Source organism: Rissa tridactyla, chromosome 5 (assembly GCF_028500815.1).
Source record: "Rissa tridactyla isolate bRisTri1 chromosome 5, bRisTri1.patW.cur.20221130, whole genome shotgun sequence".
Classification (NCBI taxonomy): Eukaryota; Metazoa; Chordata; class Aves; order Charadriiformes; family Laridae; genus Rissa; species Rissa tridactyla.
Genome location: NC_071470.1, coordinates 51,836,268 through 51,858,273, shown reverse-complemented (window position 1 = coordinate 51,858,273; position 22,006 = coordinate 51,836,268). Strand labels below are relative to the sequence as shown.

General features: G+C 41.8%; 1 protein-coding gene across 2 annotated transcripts in view; it reads right to left on the bottom strand.

The window, feature by feature from the left end:
- Window positions 1-22,006, bottom strand: part of GRID2 (glutamate ionotropic receptor delta type subunit 2) — a 763,919-nt gene that overhangs the window by 314,320 nt on the left and 427,593 nt on the right. The window contains exon 3 of one of the 2 annotated variants that reach the window (XM_054202856.1): window positions 1,481-1,765. The exons of the other annotated variant lie outside the window; for it this stretch is intronic. Coding sequence (XP_054058831.1) covers window positions 1,481-1,765 — 285 coding nt within the window. The remainder of the gene's footprint in view (window positions 1-1,480; window positions 1,766-22,006) is intronic. 2 annotated transcript variants of the gene reach the window in all.

The window sequence follows — 22,006 nt, the reverse complement described above, 5'->3', positions numbered from 1 at the left end:
ACCAATCTGCCTTGGCCAGCATGGTATTACTTGTAGACTGCTGCAGTCACAACGCCACAGAGGCTGATGGAAAGGCTTAATATCTGCCACATGTCACGTCTGGGGATGATGTGTCACTGAATGAGCTGCCGGTCTGAAACTTATTCCTTGCAGGCAGCCATCTGTGTTACATAAGTCATACCATGATGAGATGCTTACCCAGAAATCAAGGACAAAATGACATGGTGTCTGAACTGCATTCTCAATTTAAAATTTGTTTGAGGTTTTTAAACCCCAAAATACATGCAAAAAGATACGTTTTAGCTGGTAAGATTATGGTCTTCTTCATAGGTACACCAGTACTTAAATACACAAACTCATAAAACGTGAGCAAAAATACTCTTTGCTGCAAGCTCTTTGGATGGGTTTTTATGTGTGTGTTCCTTATGCTATGGCTGGTGCTTTTAGGTGCTGTTTTGTTATAAATAGGAACTCTCCTATTCATCATTTTCTATCTTTCTAATTTAAGAATTTATTATGTAGCCTGGGAACAAAAATCAATAACACCTGACCTGAATGAACCAGATAGTATGCACAGCGAATCGCTGAAGTGAGCATTTTTCCATAGCTTGAAGATTTAACTTTGAAAATAAGTTTTAAAATGTTCATCCAAACCAGTGATGATCACTGATGAATAATGGATGCATCTGAAGAAAACAGGTCTGGTTTCAAAGCAATTTTCCATAGAAAAAATATCATAAAATTAGTTAGATAAGGCACCTATACTACAGAAATTTGTCCAGCTCTCCTCTCAGCTGTATAAAATATCTGTACAGAACTCGGCTGAGTCACTGAGCTGAACGGCACAGTCTGATGATGCCGCCGTCTGTGTCGCACTTACTCTATTATAAAACAACCGTCAATTCAGCACCTTCAGGAACACTAAACGAACTCAAAAAAGACGGAACATTGTCTTCTCCAGCTCCTCCTCCTCAAGTTCTTCCCTCTACAGAAGTTGTCTCTACAAGTTTCATGTTTACGAACAGCATTCTTGCCAAGGTCTCTGTCCTACATTCACCACTGCTTCAGCTTCTGGCCATCAAATATATGCCAACAAACAGGAGAGATTCACCATGCAAGAAACAATTCTACAGCTTGTTAAAACTTCGACATTGCCTCTTGAATTATCATCTTATATTTCTATAGTCCAAAAACCAAGAGAGCTTGCTAAAAAATTTTATGCTTCATAAAGACTGGCAGAATAGAAAGCCAGATGAGTTCTCCATTTATCAGCCAACTCTAACAAAGAAACTATCAAATAAACCTGTAAACTTTGATGGATTTTAGAAACAGATTTCTCTGAGGTGCTGTGAAATGCTGACAGAACCATAAATGTTCACAAGCAAAACATAATCTATTCAAAGAATATTAAGATGTAATGTGACTGCTTTCAAAAGACTTACGGATTTGACAAAAATCACCCCAATGAATAAATACTTACCATAGTCATTATCATAAAAAATAATGAATTTCTGCCAGGCATATTCTGTGACCACCCTCAAGATGACATCATTTAAGTAGACAGGGGGGCGGACAGAGAGTGTGTAGTCATCATTGCGGTTGCTCCTGGTGAGCCCGCAGCCACTCCTTGGCGTTCCTGCCGTTGAGCGCTGGATGAAGAGGTGAGGGATGTGCATGGCATCTGCCAGCGACTGCAGGGATCCTGCTGACGTGCAGCCAATGGAGCTGACGAGGGCCAGGATGCCTTGGTTCATCAGGTCACAGGCTGTAAGAAAACACAGCGATATTCAAGATGAGAGCGGTTCAGTGCACAGGGCCTATTTTGCAGTTGAAACACAGACACTGCAAATTTAAACACAACAGGTTCCATCAAGTGAAATATGGATAAGATTTTGCACATTGAGTAATTCAGACCTAAAATTCATGAAAGTCACGGGGCTTTTCTAGTCACTCTGAGCTGTCTTGTGGTGGAAGCTGGAAGACTGCCCCATCCACCTTGCCCAGAAACGAATTATCCCTTGAAAATGAGACCCACCCCTGGGCCTTCTGAGGAACACTAAGAACTGATTCCAGCTACCAAATTAACATAACCACCCAAGCAGATAAGCACTCTTCAAAGTCTAGCACAACAGCTCCATGAATAGGATCTTTGCATTACACAGAGAAAACTTGAAGAAATAACAGCTCAGGCTTGCCATCAACTTTCGAAGACAACTGAATAGAATCACATACATTAACTTGACCAAGCAAAAACTGCTTTGCTTTGGGGTTTTAAGAGATATATGCAATAATCTTATATAATTTATTATTTTTTCTTTTTTTTTTTTTTTTCAAAAAAAAAAAACACTCCAACAAAAAAGCTAACCTTATAAGTAGCAAAATGTTTTCAAAATTCAGTGAACAGTTTATATACATTTACTCTCCTCACTTCCATAAGAAAGGCATGGAGTTGTTTACGTAAAAAATAACACCTTTTAACTAACAGTCCTGTTAATGAAGCTTGAGTTACAGCAGTCTGAAGTACAATACCAATGACATCCCCATTAATACCGAAGGTGTTTATCATGATTAATGTTAATGCAATCAATAAATATAAAAAGAATTAATAATGATTGGGTCTGTAATTCTGAAAGATTACGCCATGAAATAAAGCAGAGTCAAGTGTTTATATTGGGTTTCTAACAGACTTGAGAGCTTGAATGAAGAAACAACACAGGCTTGCAGCATAATTCCCCAGAGCACACCCAAGGCTACATTTTGAAACACTCAATTTGCCACTGGCAAAGCTACACATGCAGTTAACCTGCATTTACACATGTAAATTAGGTAATGGGACGGTAAGGAGTAATATGTATTTACATATGCATATCTAATACTAAACTGTGCAATTACTTGTTTTGCAGGAATATTCTGCACACACGACAGGTGCAGCCAAAAACAAGAAACCCACATGTGACAATATATTCCCCTAAAAATACGAAAACATATTTTAGCTCCAGACCTGTTGTCTCATATCATATGTCTCTTACTCACGGTGAGTAATGTTTTACTCCACCAACACTTATTGATCTCAATGGGAATATTTACAGTGTGAGGAACAGAGTTCCGCATTCAGGCCCATGAGGAGCTTGACTTCATAGCCAAAGGACAGCACCGGAGGTCAGGAATGCACAGATCCACCTTCTCCTAAAGCCAGTGCATTATTCTCGTTAAGACACAGAGATATGGAACATGTCACGGTGGATTCCCAGGGTGTGCTGATGCCACCGAGACTCTGTCCGATAGGAACACTTCTGAATTCCTTCATACAGATAAACATGGGAAGGGCGAGTTTTCCCACAGAGAGGTTTCAAAGTGTTGGCTTAGGATAAAGCGTTCCCTCTGTATATGCTCTGAATATTTCTCAGCTTTTGGGCCAGCTTCTGGGCTTTCGGTTACAGATAACCCATTTTCAATAACCATAAGTATCCTTTTTCAGAAAAATATCAAATATGTTTGGTAATTGGACAAAACAATTATCAGTATATCACAAGTTTCTAATATACAGAACACTTCAAAACAATCTAGTGAACTATTCATCTTTTATGCTGTTTGTTTACATTCTTCATCATCACTTTCAACAAAGATAAAAGGCTTGTCAAGCTATCTTTTTAGGGACATACTGAATCTCTCTTCAGATATGGTTCTCCTGTACCAAGTACTGCAATATCTAGGTTGCATATCCCAGTGAGAATGCTACTACTTGAGAAACAAACTATTTTCATTGATATATTGATCTATTGAACAATAAACACCTGTAGCTGTTTATATGTCACTAGATATCCTTATAGCTGGATATCAATAGATGAATAAAATTGACGTTAGATTTTGCAAAAGCCTGCTTTTAATTCAATAAAAAATTAAGTCTACATAGTCCTGATGCCACCTGTTCAAATAAAATATGTATTGTGGCCCTCCAGCCTCTCAAACGTGACTTTTAAAAATATAGCAGTCGGACCGCATTACAAAAATTGCTTGAAAATGCCTAAATTTCCAGGCACACTTTCAGACTGAGAATAACCAGTACCCTCCCTGTCATACTATGAAGTGGGAAACATGCTTTTAGTGAAAATTGCTACTGAAACATGAAGGGGAAGAAAACAGCATGAAACATTTAGCTCCACAGGGCTGAATGCTAATACTGGCAAACAAACTGAATACAGGATTAAAACCCTCTCTCTTGACACTGCACCACATTTGTTACAATAGCCTCAGGACTGAAGTTGCCCGTGTGGCTCTTTCTTCCATGATACGCTTATGAGAATCGTGTGTGCTGGATTGGGGCAATATGCACTTAATTATGCTCGCAAATGGACCTTATTCCTGTACACTTAGAGACTATTTAATACACAGAGAATTAGCTGCTGGAGAAAGGGCTGTTATCTCAAAGGCAGCTTTTCTAGAAAAAGAAGGCACGAGTTGCAGAGTTTGCCTCTGAGTCAGTCCAACTGTATTATTCTTTGAATAGAAATATAATTTCTACAACACATGCACATATAAAGTAAGGCCTATACGACACGTCAAATTGTCATGCACGATATTCACCTATTCCTTAGTCAAGCAGAACTTCTGTTGGCTCCAGTGGAAGAGTTGATTGGTAAAAAGCGTAAGACTGAGGTCTACCTGTTTTCTTAACCCCTTCCCCCTCCCTCAAACAGAAGTCCCATTAAAACCTTTTCCTAGCCATCCTTGCCGAGGAGACCAGCTCCCGCGCAGGTAAGGCCGCACCGGGGAAGGGAATCGCGGCAAAATAGGGCCAGCAAAAGGGCTCGTTTTCGAGGCTTTTCGAAGCCGGGAAAAGTGGCCAGCCCGGGCCGCTACCGGCGCTCCCGGGGGGCAGAGGCAGCTGAGGAGCCGAGGGCAGCGGCAGCCCCTCCGCGGCAGGTCTGAACGAGGCGGGGTGGGACCATTCCCCCCGCCCCCCGTCGTAAAAGAAGCCCCTCGGGCGCGCAGCGGGCAGGTCGCTGGGCGCTGAGGGAGCAAGGGGCGAGTGGGCATCGCCTGGGCCTCACCCAGGGAGTCACCCGGGAGCACCAGGACAAGGGTGGGCTTCCTGGGCTGGCGAAGAGGGCGGCCAAACAGGGCGCGACACAACAGTCCGGCCACAGCAGTTTGCACGGCAGTTGGTGCAGGAGAGGGCTGAAAGACTGCCAGCCCGGCCAGGAAGCAATGGTATCTTCCCAGAAGATGACCATGGCATCCATGAGCTCCACACCCACCAGGTCTGATGCAGCCTCTCAGACAGAGCTCCTGTGGGAATGTGCTGCCACACAGACATCATGGCTGCAGGGTGTGCCCTGCTCTTGTGCCAGTGTCGGATGGCAGCAGTGGGCACGCCTGTGGGAGATGTGCCCAGGTAGAGGAGCTCCTCCACTTAGTGATGGAGCTCAGGGAGGAGGTTAGCAGGTTGAGGGCCATCAGGGAACGCGAGAGGGAGATAGATGCTTGGAGCAGAATCCTGCATCCCGCGACAGAAACCAAGCAGGCAGACAGAACCCCTGCAGCAGAGAACTCCCTGTCCTCTCTCCCTCCGACTGAAGGTGGTGACTTGGAGGACAGGGGCAATGGCATGCACAGTCCAGGAGGTTCCTCCAGTGTATGGATGATAACTTTTTGACACAGGTGGTGCAGGAGCCAACAAGGAGAGGAGCACTACTGGACCTGGTACTGACAAACACAGAGGGACTTGTGGAGGACATTAATGTTGGGGGCAGCCTTTGTTGTAATGATCATGTTAAGATAGAGTTCAAGATCATGGGCGGTATTCACAAAACAACAAGAAGTAAAATTACAACCTTGGACTTCAGGAGGGCTAACTTTCACCTCTTCAAGAAACTGCTTGTAGAGATCCTGTGGGCTAGGGCTCTGGAAGGCAATGGGGCTCAAGAGAGCTGGTTGGTATTCAAACACCACTTTCTCCAAGCTCAGGATCGGTGCATCCCTAAGAGCAAGAAATCGGCCAAGGGACACAGGAGATCTGCATGTTTGAGCAGGGAGCTTATGAAAAAGCTCAAGTGGAAGAAGGAAGTTTACAGTAAGTGGAAGAAGGGACTGACCACTTAGGAAGATTACATGAACGCGGCCAGAGCGTGCAGGGATGAAACGAGGAAAGCCAAGGCCTCCTTGGAATTAAACCTGTCAAGGGATGTCAGACTCAACAGGAATGGCTTCTTCAAGTATACTGGAAGCAAAAGGAAAACTAGAGAAGTTGTGGGCCCACTGTTGAATGAGACAGGAGCCATGGTGACGGAGGATGTGGAGAAGGTGGAGTTACTGAATGCCTTCTTTGCTTCAGTCTTTACTGCTCGGCCCAGCCCTCAGGAGTCCCAGACTTTGAAGAAAGTAACAGGGAAAAAGGAAGACCTCCCCTTGGTTGAGGAGGATCAAGTGAGAGATCAATTAGGTTAATTAAATATCCACAAGTCCATTGATCCTGATGGGATGCACCCAAGAGTGCTAAGGGAGCTGGCAGAAGTCGTTGCCAGGCCACTCTCCATCATCTTTGAAAGGTCCTGGAGAACAGGTGAGGTGCCTGAGGACTGGAAGAAAGCCAATGTCAGTCCAGTCTTCAAAAAGGGCAAGAAGGAGGAGCCGGGGAACTACAGGCCGGTCAGCCTCCCCTCCATCCCTGGAAAGATGATGGAACAGCTCATTCTGGGCGTCATCTCAAGGCATGGGGAGGAAAAGAAAGCTATCAGAAGTACTCAACATGGATTCACCAAGGGGAAATCATGTCTGACTAATCTGATAGCCTTCTATGATGGCATGACTGGATGCATAGATGAGGGGAGGGCGGTGGATGTTGTCTACCTTGACTTCAGCAAGGTGTTCGACACAGTCTCCCATAGCATCCTCATAGGGAAGCTTCGGAAGAGTGGGCTTGATGAATGGGCAGTGGGGTGGATAGAAAACTGGTTGAAAGACAGAGCTCAGAGGGTCGTGATTAGGGGCACAGAGTCTAGTTGGAGGTCAGCGATGAGTGGTGTTCCCCAGGGGTCAGTACTGGGTCCAGTCCTCTTCAATATATTCATCAATGACCTGGACAAGGGGATAGAGTGCACCCTCAGCAAGTTTGCTCATGACACAAAGCTGGGGGGGGGGGGCTGACCCACCGGAAGGCTGTACCACCATACAGAGAGACCTGGACAGGCTGGAGATCTGGGCAAAGAGGAACCTTATGAAATTCAACAAGGGCAAGCGTAGGGTGCTGCACCTGGGGAGGAATAACCCCGTGCACCAGTACAGGTTGGGGGCTGACCTGCTGGAGAGCAGCTCAGTGGAAAGAGACCTGGGAGTCTGGTGGACAACAGAATGACCATGAGCCAGCAATGTGCCCTTGGGGACAAGAAGGCCAATGGCATCCTGGGGTGCATCAAGCCGAGTGTGGCCAGCAGGTCGAGGGACGTCATCCTCCGCCTCTGCTCTGCCTTGGTGAGGCCGCACCTGGAGCACTGTGTCCAGTTCTGGGCTCCCCGGTTCAAGAGGGACAGGGAACTGCTGGAGAGGGTGCAGCAGAGAGCTACCAAGATGATTAGGGGACTGGAACACCTCTCTTATGAAGAAAGGCTGAGGCATTTGGGTCTCTTCAGTCTGGAAAAAAGACAGCTGAGGGGGGACCTTATCAACACTTATAAATACTTAAAGGGTGGGTGTCAGGAGGATGGGGCCAGGCTCTTTTCAGTGGTGCCCGGGGACAGGACGAGAGGTACTGGGCACAAACTGGAACACAGGAAGTTCCACCTAAACATGAGGAGGAACATCTTTACTTTGAGGGTGGCAGAGCCCTGGAACAGGCTGCTCAGAGAGGTGGTGGAGTCTCCGTCTCTGGAGACATTCAAAACCTGCCTGGACGCGTTCCTGTGCAACCTGCTCTAGGTGACCCTGCTCTGGCAGGGGGGTTGGAGTAGATGATCTCTAGAGGTCCCTTCCAATCCCTACCATTCTGTGATTCTGTGATCCAAATCTTTCAACTCTATCTTATCAATTGACTAATAGCTCCAGTTGAAACATATTTGAAATCCTGGTTGCGTTCCTTCTTGAGCCTGCAGTATCCAAGTTATATTTTGTCCCATGCATGTTAAAAAAAAAAAAATCGACACACTGGCAAATATGTTTATAAAAGGACCTAAATGCTACCTTGCCATTCAAAACTCTGTTGCAATTTAATTTACTATGACCACCTTAGAGATTGCATTTCCACGCTGGTATTTAGTCTACTGCCAATATGATCAAGAAATATTAGTTTACCATTAACTACAGAAAGAAAAATATTGCTGTGTCTTTTAAAAACTCAGGACAGTAGAAATGTCAAATTCAAATGGACTTGTACACAGCTCCATTGCAAGTTTAACAAAGAAGGAACAGAAAACTAGTAATAATGTTTATAAAGCACTACTGTTTCATAGCATAAGTTATGTTTAGACATAAGTTGTTCACACATTAATTTGCCCTCATAACCGCCAGATAGTGGATGCTATTAAAAACTGGATCTTCACCAGCTAAAGGAATAAAAGTGATCACAGAATTTTACACATATCAGGAATGTCTATAAAATAAGATAATTCAAAAGTGTTTCTCCATTGTAGATATGCATGGAGTCTACTTCATGTATAGCACACACTGGCATGCACCCAGCATTACATTTAACTGTTCAACTTATCTTGTCTGTCTCAAAATGCAAAGTTACTGAATTTCCAACACTGGTGGGCCGATCGTCAGTAACAAAAAAGCGATCCTTTAGAGTAAAACCTCTTCTAAATTAGTTTGCCATGACATCTAAAGAAAACAAAAGAAATCCTAATTTTGTGTTCACTGTCCTATTTTTTAAAATAAAGAGCATAGCCAATGCAATTTCAAATAAATAATTTACATCTAGGCTATCAAGGTTGTATAAGCACTTCCAGCAAAGTAGAATTTAAATAACTATGGTTACAAATGTGTCCTGTAAAATGCGTTCTCTGTAAAATGGAAACAATGGTAGGTCCTTAAATAACTACTAGTTGCTGAAATTTAGAAGAAAAATAATTCTATAGTTAAGAGCAAGTTTAAAAACAGATGCAGGAATAAGAAGCACCAAAACAAAGGGACTACTAAGATTTAATTATTGCTACAAATGTGAGCATTTTCTTATTTATTCCTCCCTTTTTCCTCTTGAGAATAAATCATAATAAATCACTCTCATACACAACAAACTGACGAGCCAAAGTAAAAAAAAAAAAAAAAATCTCTGGAAACTTCAGTAACAGCTGATTTTGCTCCCATTTAAATTGGTGATTAAACAGTCAGACCATCTCTTCACATTTTTTCAAAAACGCTAAATATTGTGCATAAAGAGTGGGCAGTATCCCTTTAAATAATCAGAGATGTATTCTAGGGTCCTTTTCATCCTGTATAATTTAGAAACTATCGGGCTTCTTCCAGAACAGTAGTGTTGTTTGACTGAGTATATGTTGAGTGAACAGAAATTAAATCTAAATCCTGTGCCCAGAGTCCTGGTTCTGTGGGCCTGACTTGGACACCCCAATGTCATTCCCCTGAACATCCTTTGCAAAGCTGGCATCATTTCAATCTCATTGCTCCTGGATTTTTTTTCCACATATTACCCACGCAAAGTGGTGCCTCAAAGCTATTTAGCTGAATGTGAAACTGGGGGAAAAAACCTCTCTTCACCGATACTTCTGTTTTGGAATAGAGAGTGAGGGGTTACAAACCGTATTTTCCCTGTGTATCTGTTCTGTGGTTTGGAAGTGCTCCAAGGACTCCAAAACTAGGAGGGCTCCATACAATTGGGCCAAATTAACTTTGTCTTGATTTCTATAGAAGGCAAGTACAGCCTTTCCACTGAAACACTTTTGATCTTCTCTTCTGGGGTCTGTACAATTCACCATCAGATGGATCACAGATTACCTGGAAGGATACTCAGATTCCTTCCCTGTTTCAACAGAATAGCCAGGAAACCACAATCTAGTGAGATGTCAGGGAGAAAAATCTAGTCCGTAAAACTGTCAGATTTTCCCCATACATTAGCCATGAAGAGAGTATTTACAGATTTATTGATGCATTCTGGAAATTATTCATCCCTTCCATCACCTTATTTGTACTAACGCATATCCAAATCAGGATAAGCAGCTGATTCAAGGGGCAAAATACATCAGGTGACTTGAGCACCTAATAAACGGATATTAGGCAATCAGAACTTCTAGGTAACTTTGAAAATATAAACTATTATTTCTTGATTTGCTCCTCAAATCCTTTCTTAGTTTCAAGGATGCTGATGAAGACTGAGGGACTGTAGCATGCAACTTCCCTGTTGCAAAGTGTAAGGCATAAGGTTAAAGTCTGGATTTCTTCCACTGAGATATTCTGTTCCCTCCCCATCAAGCAGCCATGCTAACTAACCACAACGCAATTTTTGGGGTCTTTATCTGTCCCCATTAAACAACAGGCCCCAAACATTCATGAATTCATTGCAGAAAGATAACGTGTTCTTGTGAAAAAAAGCCATGAAAACTTACAAGAACTTTAAACAGATAAACTAGAGGTCTTTTTGTTTGGTGTTCATAATCTCAGATGCAAGAAGGAAGGACAAAATGTGATGATGAGACGCATTATCAAGTGAGCCTGGCCTCAAATTTTCAATAAAACTTTTTAGTCACTTTTGGATAGCAATTCTGCTCTTGCAAATTATTTTTCCTCCATAACACAATTGTTCATCCCAGACTTAGAACTGAATTATTTTGAGATGAGTGACAGCACATTTTTAATATATCCTGAAAACTATTCAGAAGGAAATAAGGGTAAGATGCGGGGCAGGGGAGAAGGGGAGGGAACGCGGAAATTATTGACTGGATTTTAAAGAATATTCTCCTCTGCAGTGCAGATAACAGAGTCTATCCTGTTCCTTTTCTTGATAAGGTTATAGAAAGCCACTTTATTTACATCTTCTCTGTAAACATTATCCAATCTCCCTCTCCCCTCCACTAAATTATACACAACTCAGACTGCTAACAGTATTTTAAATTCACTTCTAATTAACCTTTAAGGGATTTTAGTTTGTCCTGACTGTAAAACAAACTCGTGTTTGAGTCTTAAGAGCTGTGCTTCCTAAACCTTGGGATTTCTTTGTTTGGGAAAAATAATCCAAACTTCTGATATCTAAGAGTAAAAAAATATTACCAGAGAGCATTTGCATCTCTGTTGCACAAAGCAACCCAACCACTTTCATATGTTTTTATTGAAAAGCATTTTGTGAGAGTCTTTTTTGGGTCAGATTTCTTACCTTATAAAGGCTTTGCCGATTATGGTAATGTTAAATCCATCACAGTAATATTTAATAACTCATCTGAGCCTTGAAAAAATAAACAAGAAGTCTCCCAAGTTCTGAGGCAGGCAAGATTTATAGACAAAAGGTATTTTGACACCATATCTTGCAGGATGCAATGGGAGAGCTTGAAAGAAGTGCAGCTTACAAAGGCTACCAAATGGAAGGTTCCACAAGTTCTCTTTTTGGAGAAAATTCCAGATTTATTTCTTTTTTCTTGCAAGACAACATTCAGCTCTTCTGTTCAATTCTACAGAGGCACATAGAAGGCACATGTCTTGCCAGAGTACCACACCAGGCAGAGAAACAGCACTACAGCTTCTTTTTTCAAACCTGGTTCCACCTCGTATTCAACAATTGCACCCAGGCTTTGTCTCAGAGGAGTGATGGCTCCTAGCCCTTCAAGAAGCTTGAACTGCTTTCAAAAACATTAAAAAACTTCCAACATTTTAAAGAAGCTACACAGCCACAAATCTTCAGCTGAAGAATGGCTTCAGCTGCCATCTCCTGTAGCATGTGAACATGAGTATACGCCCAAAAAAGTGCCACAACTTTTCAGGTTGCCTATGGTTGAGAGGTAAAAAAAAGGCTGTAGTGCTGACCAACCTGAAAAGACGTGACTGTGCCAGTCAGTACTGTTGAAGAAAGGTTCAATACGAGTGTTAATGGGTGAAGAGGGGCAGGGAAAGGAGGAGGTTAAATCAATTAAAGCCAGGCAGTGACATGCATTGGAGAAAGGGCTAGAGAGACATCTCAAAATTAATCTTTAGGATGCTGGCATCCTAACAGGGATGTCTACCTGCAAAGTTAATGTAGCCCATTGGAAAAGGAGGAATGCAGGGAAATCCAGGCCTAGATTCCAAGAATGACTCCAAAATCCTCCCTTTTTTGTGCTGATCTCTCAATGACACAAGGCAAATCCCACCTACTGCCAGTATCCTTGCTCAAAGTGTTGCATGAGCAATTTCCACTCATCCATTCAGCAAGGCAAAATCTTTTCATTTCATGTGTAACCATTGGTATATTACACTTGATTACTTATTTAATGATGAAGCATATATTAATTTAGTCTACCGTGCAACTTCCTCCATCCCTTATTTTGTTCATCTTCACCCTTGCAGTGTTGCTGGATCTTTTAATTTCCCTAACCAGCGCTGTTTGAGAAGTTATTAAGCAGCACATAGTGTCCGATACCCTTTTTAATAGCTGGCTTGCCTGCTGCAGAGCAGACAATTGCTGCATAGCAGCTATTACATGGAAACAAAAAGGCTGAGTCTTAAAGCAGCTTAATATAAAATTAAAGACACTTTTATGAAGAGATAACATTCCGATAAAATAACGGGGATTTACTCTAGTTCTGTTTTCTCTGAAAGTCTGTGTAGAAGTGTTGAGGAAAAAACATCAACAACAAAACCTGTTTTAACCTTGAGCATCAACAATTCTCATTTTATGGACTTGCTCAAAACAAGCCAGGGCAACACTCTTGTTAAGAGAATAAAACACTGAACTTGATGCCATTTGACAAAAATTACACTTTCCTTGCCACCTATCAGTAAGATTGTCAGGCAATTTTCCCTTCCAGCCTTTCTATCTCAGATCTAACTTTACCTTCCTATCTGCTTTTTTTTTTCCCCCTGAGCATTGCAGTGCATTGGCTTTCATCCTCCCATTGCCTGATCTCCCTCTCACCTTATGTTCTTCTCCAGCCAGGCAAAGTAACTTGTTCTCCCTCTTCATGTTTCCTCCTCCAACTCTTCTTTTTTAATTTTTTTTCCCCATCTACTTCACCCCCATCTCCTCCAATGTCAAGAAACAAGAAGATCCAGAGGACTTGACGCTGGACTGAGAAACTGAAGGCTCATATCCTGGTCCCACCTCTGCCATTACTTTGTTGCATGACTAAATTTGGATGAGTAATCTGATTTCTCTTATGCTTTGGCAATTACGATACTGTGATACCTTTTGTAAAACACTTTCCATGATCTAAATGTGAAAGATTACATTGGTTGTGTTTTGCCCCAACCATTTTTTCAAAGGTTAGAAGGCCCTTTTCGTAGCATGATTCACATTGCCAGAAGTTCTTTTACATCCTTCTCTCTTTTCTGAATGCTCATGTTTCACAGCTCTCCTTTCTTGCCCAAACTATTAGTATGGAGACAACAGGCTCTGCTGGAGAGATGCAGTGCGAAGTACAATACCACAACCTAGTCCAGGGCAGACAAAAGAACATGCAGCTGGTAGCATTAGTTTAATTGGAAACCCTACAATGGAAAGAGCTGCCTGTGCTGCCCTGGATGAGCTTGGCATTCTCCCAAGCATAGATATTACTAAACAATACTGCTCAAAAGAAGTCCAGCCCCCAAAGGAAAAGAAATCTGTGAACAGCAATCTGGGAGAGCTTTCTTTCCTACAGTGCAACCAGCAAACATTCAGGGAATAGTCTGCTGAGGGGACAGTACAGCAACTTTTTTTTTTTTTTTAATGTGGCATTGTAGAGAAAGGAAAGTATTTTCATAAGCTAAAAAGGCACACATTTAATTTATTTTTTTTTTAAAAAAGGAAGAAAAAGAAAAGAGAGGCAATTCTACTACACAAGTGAATCGAACAGAGCAATTTGAAGAACAAACAATAGTAAGGCCAGATCTTGCATTTACCATGAAAGAGGGAAACAGACTCTACATCAAGATAAAAGAGCTTTGCACAAGAATAAAGAGAATGCAAGGAAGACAGTATGTCAGTTGCAAAAAATACATGGGTATGAAAAAACTGAGAAGTCTGTAGGAGCTCAGAACATCAGTTCCATTAGTAACTTAGCCATTCAAGAAAACCTTAGACGAGTCAAAACAACTATCACTATTATTATTTGCTAAGAATAGACATCGTGCTTATTTCGCTGACTGACACACAGAATAACAATCACGATAAGAATAAAAATATCAACTACCTTTTATAGAACGCTTTTTTTTCTTTGTAGCTCTGAAAATGCTTTGCAAAGAAGCTCAGCATCTTCATCTCTATTTCACAGAAGAAAAACAACCTTATGTGCCGAGGGGAATTACTTGCCCAAGGTCAGAAAGCAAAGCAAGGAAATTGTTTTCCATGCCAAGCTAAAACATGCACAAAGACTGAAAACAAAGTCTTTTGTTGCAGCTTTTCATTGTTTGTTTTGCACATTAGTGTGCCATTGAAAGTGTTTTCTGTTCTGAGCCCAATATAACTAAGCTTTGTGAAGATGAAAGACTTGAAAGGCAAGGCGATGTGGCCTACAACAACAGGATTAAGTGACAAAGAGTTCCAGATGCACAGTGAACCCCGAGCGAGAGCAGTGTTGATTATGAGGGATAGGGGGGCGTGTGCCACAACACTGAGACACAGGCATGTACTTAATGGGGAGTGAACGAGGTAAATAAAAGCAGAGCTGTAGGTGGGAGACAAAGTCTTGGCGGTTAACACAAAATACCAGCAGACATGGGGAATGTATTATACATAGCAGTATTCAATAGAGGAGTAATCATTGCACAAGGAAAATTACAGATACACTGTTCAACTGGACGGAAATTGTAAGGTATTGAGGTAAGAGGGGGAAAAACAAGCCATGCATGGCAAATTCAACTCCTGGGAAATACGCACTCATGATCTGGTGTTTTGGAGAAAGGCATATACTTGTATCAGACTGGGTATCTGGTACCAGCAACAGAGGAATCCAGCATCTCAGCTTGTATTACTTACAAACATCCTCAACATGGTTTCGTATCTGAAATGCAGCGTGATCGGTCCTAACAACCTCAGATAAGCCACACATTCACTTACAGCCACGTAAGATGGTGAAACCCAGAAGAACACATTTAAAAAGAGTAGAGTGCAATGCTTACATAGTGAATATATGACTTCAGTAATGTTAAAACAGTACTAATGGAAGACATGGGCATAGCAAAAAAAAAAAAAAAAAAAGAGAAGCCATAGGTTTTCACGAGGAACAACAATAATGGAATATGAAGAGTAAAGGGATGTAATCACAGCTTTGAGGTCATGGAGGAGGATGTTAAATGTTAGCCGATGAGCGATGAGGCAGTGAGATTTGCAGTTGGGAAGTAATAAATCCATTTAGACATCAAGGAGGAGGATGCCAGTTGCAGCAATGTGGGAGTAATGGAAGAGAGCAGAAGATACAGCAAGGAGGCCAGTGACAGGGATACTGTAACAGCTGAAGTGGTAACTAGCCAATGCATTGACAAATGTGTCAGTTAAAAGGGCATAGAGGAAGAACCAACTTGGTGTGTGTCACAGACAAAGCAGCAGCAGGGCTTGGCAGCAGCCTCACCATGTGAGAAGGAGAGAGCAGACAAAACGTGCCTAAGTCTGAGAGTCTATTTTTGCTCTCTTACTCCAGGAATAATAATGGTGCAGTGTTCCTTTGGTGCCAGTTGCAACCTTTTACTGAGATTGCTTTGCCTTTAATGGTTGCAAGAGATGCCAGGAAAAGAAGGTAATGCAGCTTTTCTTTTCCCTTGACTTTTTCCAATGTCACAGAAAAAGAAATTTGCATAACTCCGAAATGGAAAATATGCATTTTCAATATGGAGCATTTGGGTAACACTAAACACTTAACGTTAATTGGAAGCAGCAGCCGTTCTAAACTATGCTCACCATGGTAAAAGAGGAATGCCAGGAAATTTAAAATCCATCTCTGACAATGAAGAGACACGTGTCCAACAAAAGACATACCCAACCAACTATCAGGAATCGATTGACACAAATCCTGTATGGAATCAGAGGCAAAGCTTCCCTTTGCCTGTAAGTAGCATTTTAGAACTGTATCTCTACCTAACAAACACAAAACCACGTGGGGAGGAAAAAACAAGCGGTCTCAGCTTACAAAACTGGAGCAGAAGTGGTTTTTCCACAGCCCATATAGTACCAGGGAGCAGTGCCATGTGCAGGAATGCCACGTGAAGTCAAGCAGTTGAACTACTGAGTCTACTCACTTGCTTTTCCCTCAAATGGAAGTTACAATTTTCTTTCTAGCTCTCTTAAAAACTTTTAATTGCTGTAGGATCTTAGCACCAGTGCTCACTGCGGTACTTCAGATACCAGCAACTTTATTCCTTCATTGCAGTTTTCAATCCTGTGGGTGCAGCATTTCACGTAGCGACTGATATGATTTTCTCCCCTTTCTCCAGCTCTTTTCACAAAACACACTGACACAATAACTCCATACAACAAGCGCATTGACTCCACCTCAGGATTCTGCTTTCTTGGCACATTTACTCATTTTGCATTAGTGTCACCTCACAAGTTCCAAGCGAGTTGATCTGTCACTACCAGATGTGAATGAGAGGGGAACCAGGCTTACTGGATACATCAAGAGCTCCCGGTTGTGGGTTGCAAATAGTGTCATTCCCTTCAGCGTGCTTTTTCTACACAATACCACAGAGGAGGGAGGACAAAACTCAGGGATGTTTGCTTCAGATGTCAAATGCCTCTCGGGCAACACACCTGTGTGTTTAGCTTCAGTACCGAGTTCAAGAAAAAGGACCCACCATCATTTAGCTTGCAGGGTTGCCCTGAAACTGGCGCTAAAGCAGAGTACTACGTACCACCACCATCTGATCTGCAGTACTACAGATATCATGCCATAGGAGGGAGCAAAGAGGCAAAAAAGAGAAAAGAACTAACATAAACAGTATTATTTTCATCCAGGCATGTCCACTTTATGAAAGCAAGGAAGTATAGTTATTCCCATTTTATGACAATATCTGAAGTATATAACAGATTAAACAGCACATCTGAAAAGCTGGAGTTACAAACCAAAAGTCTGTTTTTCTGCCCAGTACTTAGGTATATGGCTGGTCCATATATATATATATATGTGTAACTGTCACTCTAAATGCCTAAGTCTGCTGTTTGAATCCTGCATGCACAATAGAAAAAATGCTGAAGTTTCAAAACTGTTTCTTTCCGACTGAGTAAAGCACAATTTTCTTAGTAACGTGAGCACTGCCAAGGGCATTGTAGCAATGCCTACATGGTCTTTCTGCCATGGGGCTGCTCCGATCAAATATCAGACACTGCCTAACTTTCCCACTGCATCTCATTAGTGTGCTGCAAGAGGCGTTCTATGCAAAAAAAAAAGGAAGAAGGTCAGTTTTCAGAAATTTAATTACAGCTGACTAGCTGCCAAGAGTAAATAATTTCAAAATGCACTGTAACGCATGAGTTTGCATAATTCTAGTACATTATTCCATTGTCTGTAAGTCCATTTCTACAGAACTTGTATAAAGCAGGAGGCTTAAGCTTAGCAAATAGCCCTGATCTTGTTTCACCAGTTTTGAAAGGTGTAAAGTTTTCTGACTTTTCCAAGAGTTATGCCTGATCTTTGCCTATGAATTAGGGAGCATAGTGCCAAGTACGCTTTGCCATGTCTCACGTTTCATACAGTCATTTTCCTTTGTTTGCTGGGAAATTTCAGACTGCTATATACTAAGGCACTGTTAGTTAGCCTGCGTTTTTCTCTTTCTCTCCCCCTAGCTGCTTTTGATACCAGCTAATTTTTAATAGGGATGTAGTTGATATACTAGAATATTATTTTTTATTTTTTTTTTAGGAATTAGATGCAAGCATTTTCTTATTTGGTATGTCTGCAGCACCCATACACGCAAATATGTGCCTATATACAGAAGATAGCACATGACTGTCTCCAACTTCTCCTTGTGCACAACCAATATATTCTGGGACAAGCTGCATGGGCTAAATGCAAAGCTAAGAGAAAAAAAAGGCTTCAACTTTAAGAACATAGTTTCCATCATTTATGGAAGCTGCCTGTATTTCTAAGCCTTAAAGTCATCCAACCACAGAGAAAGTCTAAGGTCAGTGCTTTGTAAAGCTTCAATTAACACAGGCACATATTTAGTATTAGAGCAAGAGATGACCCAAAATCCAGTGATTTTGTCCCCACAATAGAAAATGAAAGCCTTTTCTAGCCAGAAATTGACATTTGAATTAATGCAGCTTTCATTCCTTATTATTTTGTATGAAGGCAGATGAGCAATGTCAAATAGCACAGAACGAGATGATTTGCACGGAAGTTTGAAACACATATAAGGACTGTCAAATTATCACACTTTTCAAAGTAAGAAATAAAAGGGGAGACAGGGCAGGGAAAAAAAAAAAATCCTCTTATTCTCAGCATCACTGCCATTTCTAGGGCCAGAACCAAACAGTGTTAAAATCCAGGGATGTTAAATAAAGAATGGCAAAGAATAAGCTTAGTATCTTCATGCATCTCTAAGATTTGCAAGCAGCAGAAACTGGTGTAGTATATAAAACCACAAACCAAACCAAATACAACAAACCCCCATGTAGCCCTGTTCTCAGTCTTATTGATTTGAAAAATAAGGACGTGGTACTGGAAGTGCAGTACAAAGCCATGCTTAAAGCAATTTCCCCACTAATTTAACAGCCTCGACAGTTTCTTCCAATAAGAAATGCTTTCTTCCTCTATCACTTCATATTTTTTGGACTGCTTGGTGCCAATTGGCACCTACGGCATCCTAAGTTTTGGTGGCAATATAAAATTGTGATTGCAACACCATTAAATGCCTTGGGAATGCCTCCCAGGTCTGCCATCAACATGCCTTATCCCAACTCCACCTTCAGAGGCCTTGTTTTCCCAAGACTTCCTTTCTCTTCAAAGGAGATGCAGGTATAGAGCCTTGAAGAGACCTATATGAAATGCTTTAGCCTAGTACCCATTTTTGACAAAACAGATACCTACTCTCTCCAGTGGAACAAATTGCAGCCAGTTCCACCACAGAACTTGTGTGTTAACCTCACTTTTGATATTTGTCATAAAGACAATTAGTTACATAGATATTCCAACCATGATTTGCAGTGAAGTCCTCTACATGAACTTCCAGTTGTCTTGTATTTCCATGTACAGATTCTTGGGAAGGTCTGCAGGTCTACCACCAAAAGCCAGATTTGAATATTTCACTGGAAAACATCAATGAAGCGTACCATAAAAGCTCATATACGAGGTGGAAGTTTCAGAGGGCTGCAGACCTCAAGCCATCCTCATACTTTGCCTTTTCTAGGATCCGATTCAGCTGTTTCTCAAAAACAACAAATGTGCTGTTCAGGCCATGGTTAGTTCTGACATAGCTCTGGACCCCTCAGCACAGGAAAGACATAGATCTGTTGGAGCGGGTCCAGAGGAGGGCCATGAAGATGATCAGAGGGATGGAACAGCTCTCCTGTGAGGACAGGCTGAGAGAGCTGGGGTTGTTGAGCCTGGAGAAGAGAAGGCTCCAGGGAGAACTTATTGTGGCCTGTCAGTACTTTAAGGGGGCCTACAGGAAAGATGGGGACAAACTTTTTAGCAGGGCGCCTGCTGCGATACGACAAATGGTAATGGCTTTAAACTAAACGAGGGTAGATTTAAACTAGCTATAAGAAAGACATTTTTGTACAACGAGGGTAGCAAAACACTAGAACAGGTTGCCCAGAGAGGTTGTAGATGCCCCATCCCTGGCAACATTCAAGGCCAGACTGGACGGGCCTCTGAGCAACCTGATCTAGTTGAAGATGTCCCTACTCATTGCAGGGGGATTGGACTAGATAACCTTCCAAGCCACATTATTCTATGATTCTATACAACCCCCAGCCAACCATATCCTACTGCCTCGTAATCACACGGATACTGAGTTGTCACAGTATCGCACGCTTCTGTCAGCTAAAGGACAGCTCTCTTCACATGCAAATTTTTTATACCTGGGAGTATAACAGAAATAGAAACTCCTCTGGCTGCAAAATACGTAAACTGCCCACTGCTTTTGGTTATTATCTTTTTGCTGTTAATAGGAGCTGTCACAGGCTCAGGGATTCACACTAGCACATCCTGCCGCAGAGCTAGGGAGTACTGATATTTGTAAAGTGTTTTCTCCTTTCACGAAGGAAGCCTATAGCACATAAATACTGTTTCAGTGGACCGATACCATTGTTTTATTTTTAATAGATGCAACTGCAAAGGGAATTGTTAACAGTACTGTTGTTATTAAAAATAGATTAGACAAAACAATACACTTTATAGAGAATGCAGCTCACGTGAAGAATGATAAAATTAGTAGGGCAACTGTTTTAAAATACAGGCTACGGCCACTTTCCTGCAGCTGAAATAAAGAGGATCAGCAATTCTGCAAATCAGAAACCTGACCACTTCAAGTGAGGGGATTTTTAAATAGCATGTCCTAATGACGTTAAGCAAGCCTGGACAAACTAGACCAGGGAAACCTTTACATAAAGGCAGCCAGCCTGGCACTGGGGAGGCAGACATCTGTGAGAGAGAGGGAGGAACTTCTGGCTGGCAAAGATCACTTTTTGTCCGCCTTTGCCATCTGTTACAGAAGTCCATGCTTCTTTCCACGTTCATTTAAAGCACCATCCAAGGGGAACTCCATCTTTCCAGATTTTATTGTTTTCACCCCATAACTTCCATCTACAATACCACTTGGTTTTCCCAGCTGGTATGAACAGGAAGGGATCACTGCCAGATATACTATAAATTATGGAAATTTAAAAAAACTAAAGAGCAGGTCTTACAAATTGAACTAAGCTAGCATATACCCAAAGCAATCTATATTACAGTCCAATGCAGGCACACTGTAGTATTATGTTTACTTTGTATGCCACGCATTTACTCTGTAATGTAATATTAAAAGAGGGACTGTTATAGTTCATAACAATTGCATTATGAATTTTACCAATTCAGGTCAAGCAGCACAGGTGTATTTAAGGCTATATGACAGAAAGTGGAATTGAAAGTAAAGCCTAACTTCATCTTTTCAGGAAATCTATCACTACCACTAGAGTTGTTCCAGGCAGGATGGGTAAAACACCCAGCACAGACAGGCTGCTGCAGGATTTTAACTATCGTGTTATAGACACAGTGTTCTAGAAGACCTAAGACAGGACCTCTGCATAAGCCTTACCAGCAGTTGCCTCTGCAAGCAAAGGTAACAGTTTTTCATCCAGAAGGCTGCTGATGCCCCCAAAATCCAGGATTAAATTGGTTCACCTGAACCTGGGCTTATAAACCCTTCTCTTTACCCACTTGCTCTGCCACAGTGCTAAATTACTTTTCCTTTATGTGATACAGCCCTTGCAACCCAAATGCAGATATTTGTTGAGGGCCGGCAGCACTGAGAAAATTTTTTTGTTAATTATAAGCCTGCTGGAAAACACAATGTTTTTTGCCCTGCTTACTTGGAGAGACTTACCACTTGTAATGCCTACAAACACATAATCAATACATAAGAGATTAAAGTGGCCATTCAGGACATTGAAGAATTAGACCCAGTTTTCTTCTTTACTTTATAACGCTACTTCAGGTGTCACAGTCCAAAGGAGTCTGTTGCTACTCGGACAGGAATATACTGGGTGGTGAAGCCCCGGAGTGCCTCTCCAACCATTTCACTTTGCATAGGCTGTCAAACATGTAATGGAACAAGGACTGTAACCTAGGGGTCCAGCAGCCTGCTGTTCTCCCATCAGATACTCTGTCCTTTTAGTACAGTGATTAGGAGATATATAAGTCGAAATCGTTTGTGGCATAAAAGAATTTGTGCCTCCTATATCCTGACCGTGTGCACA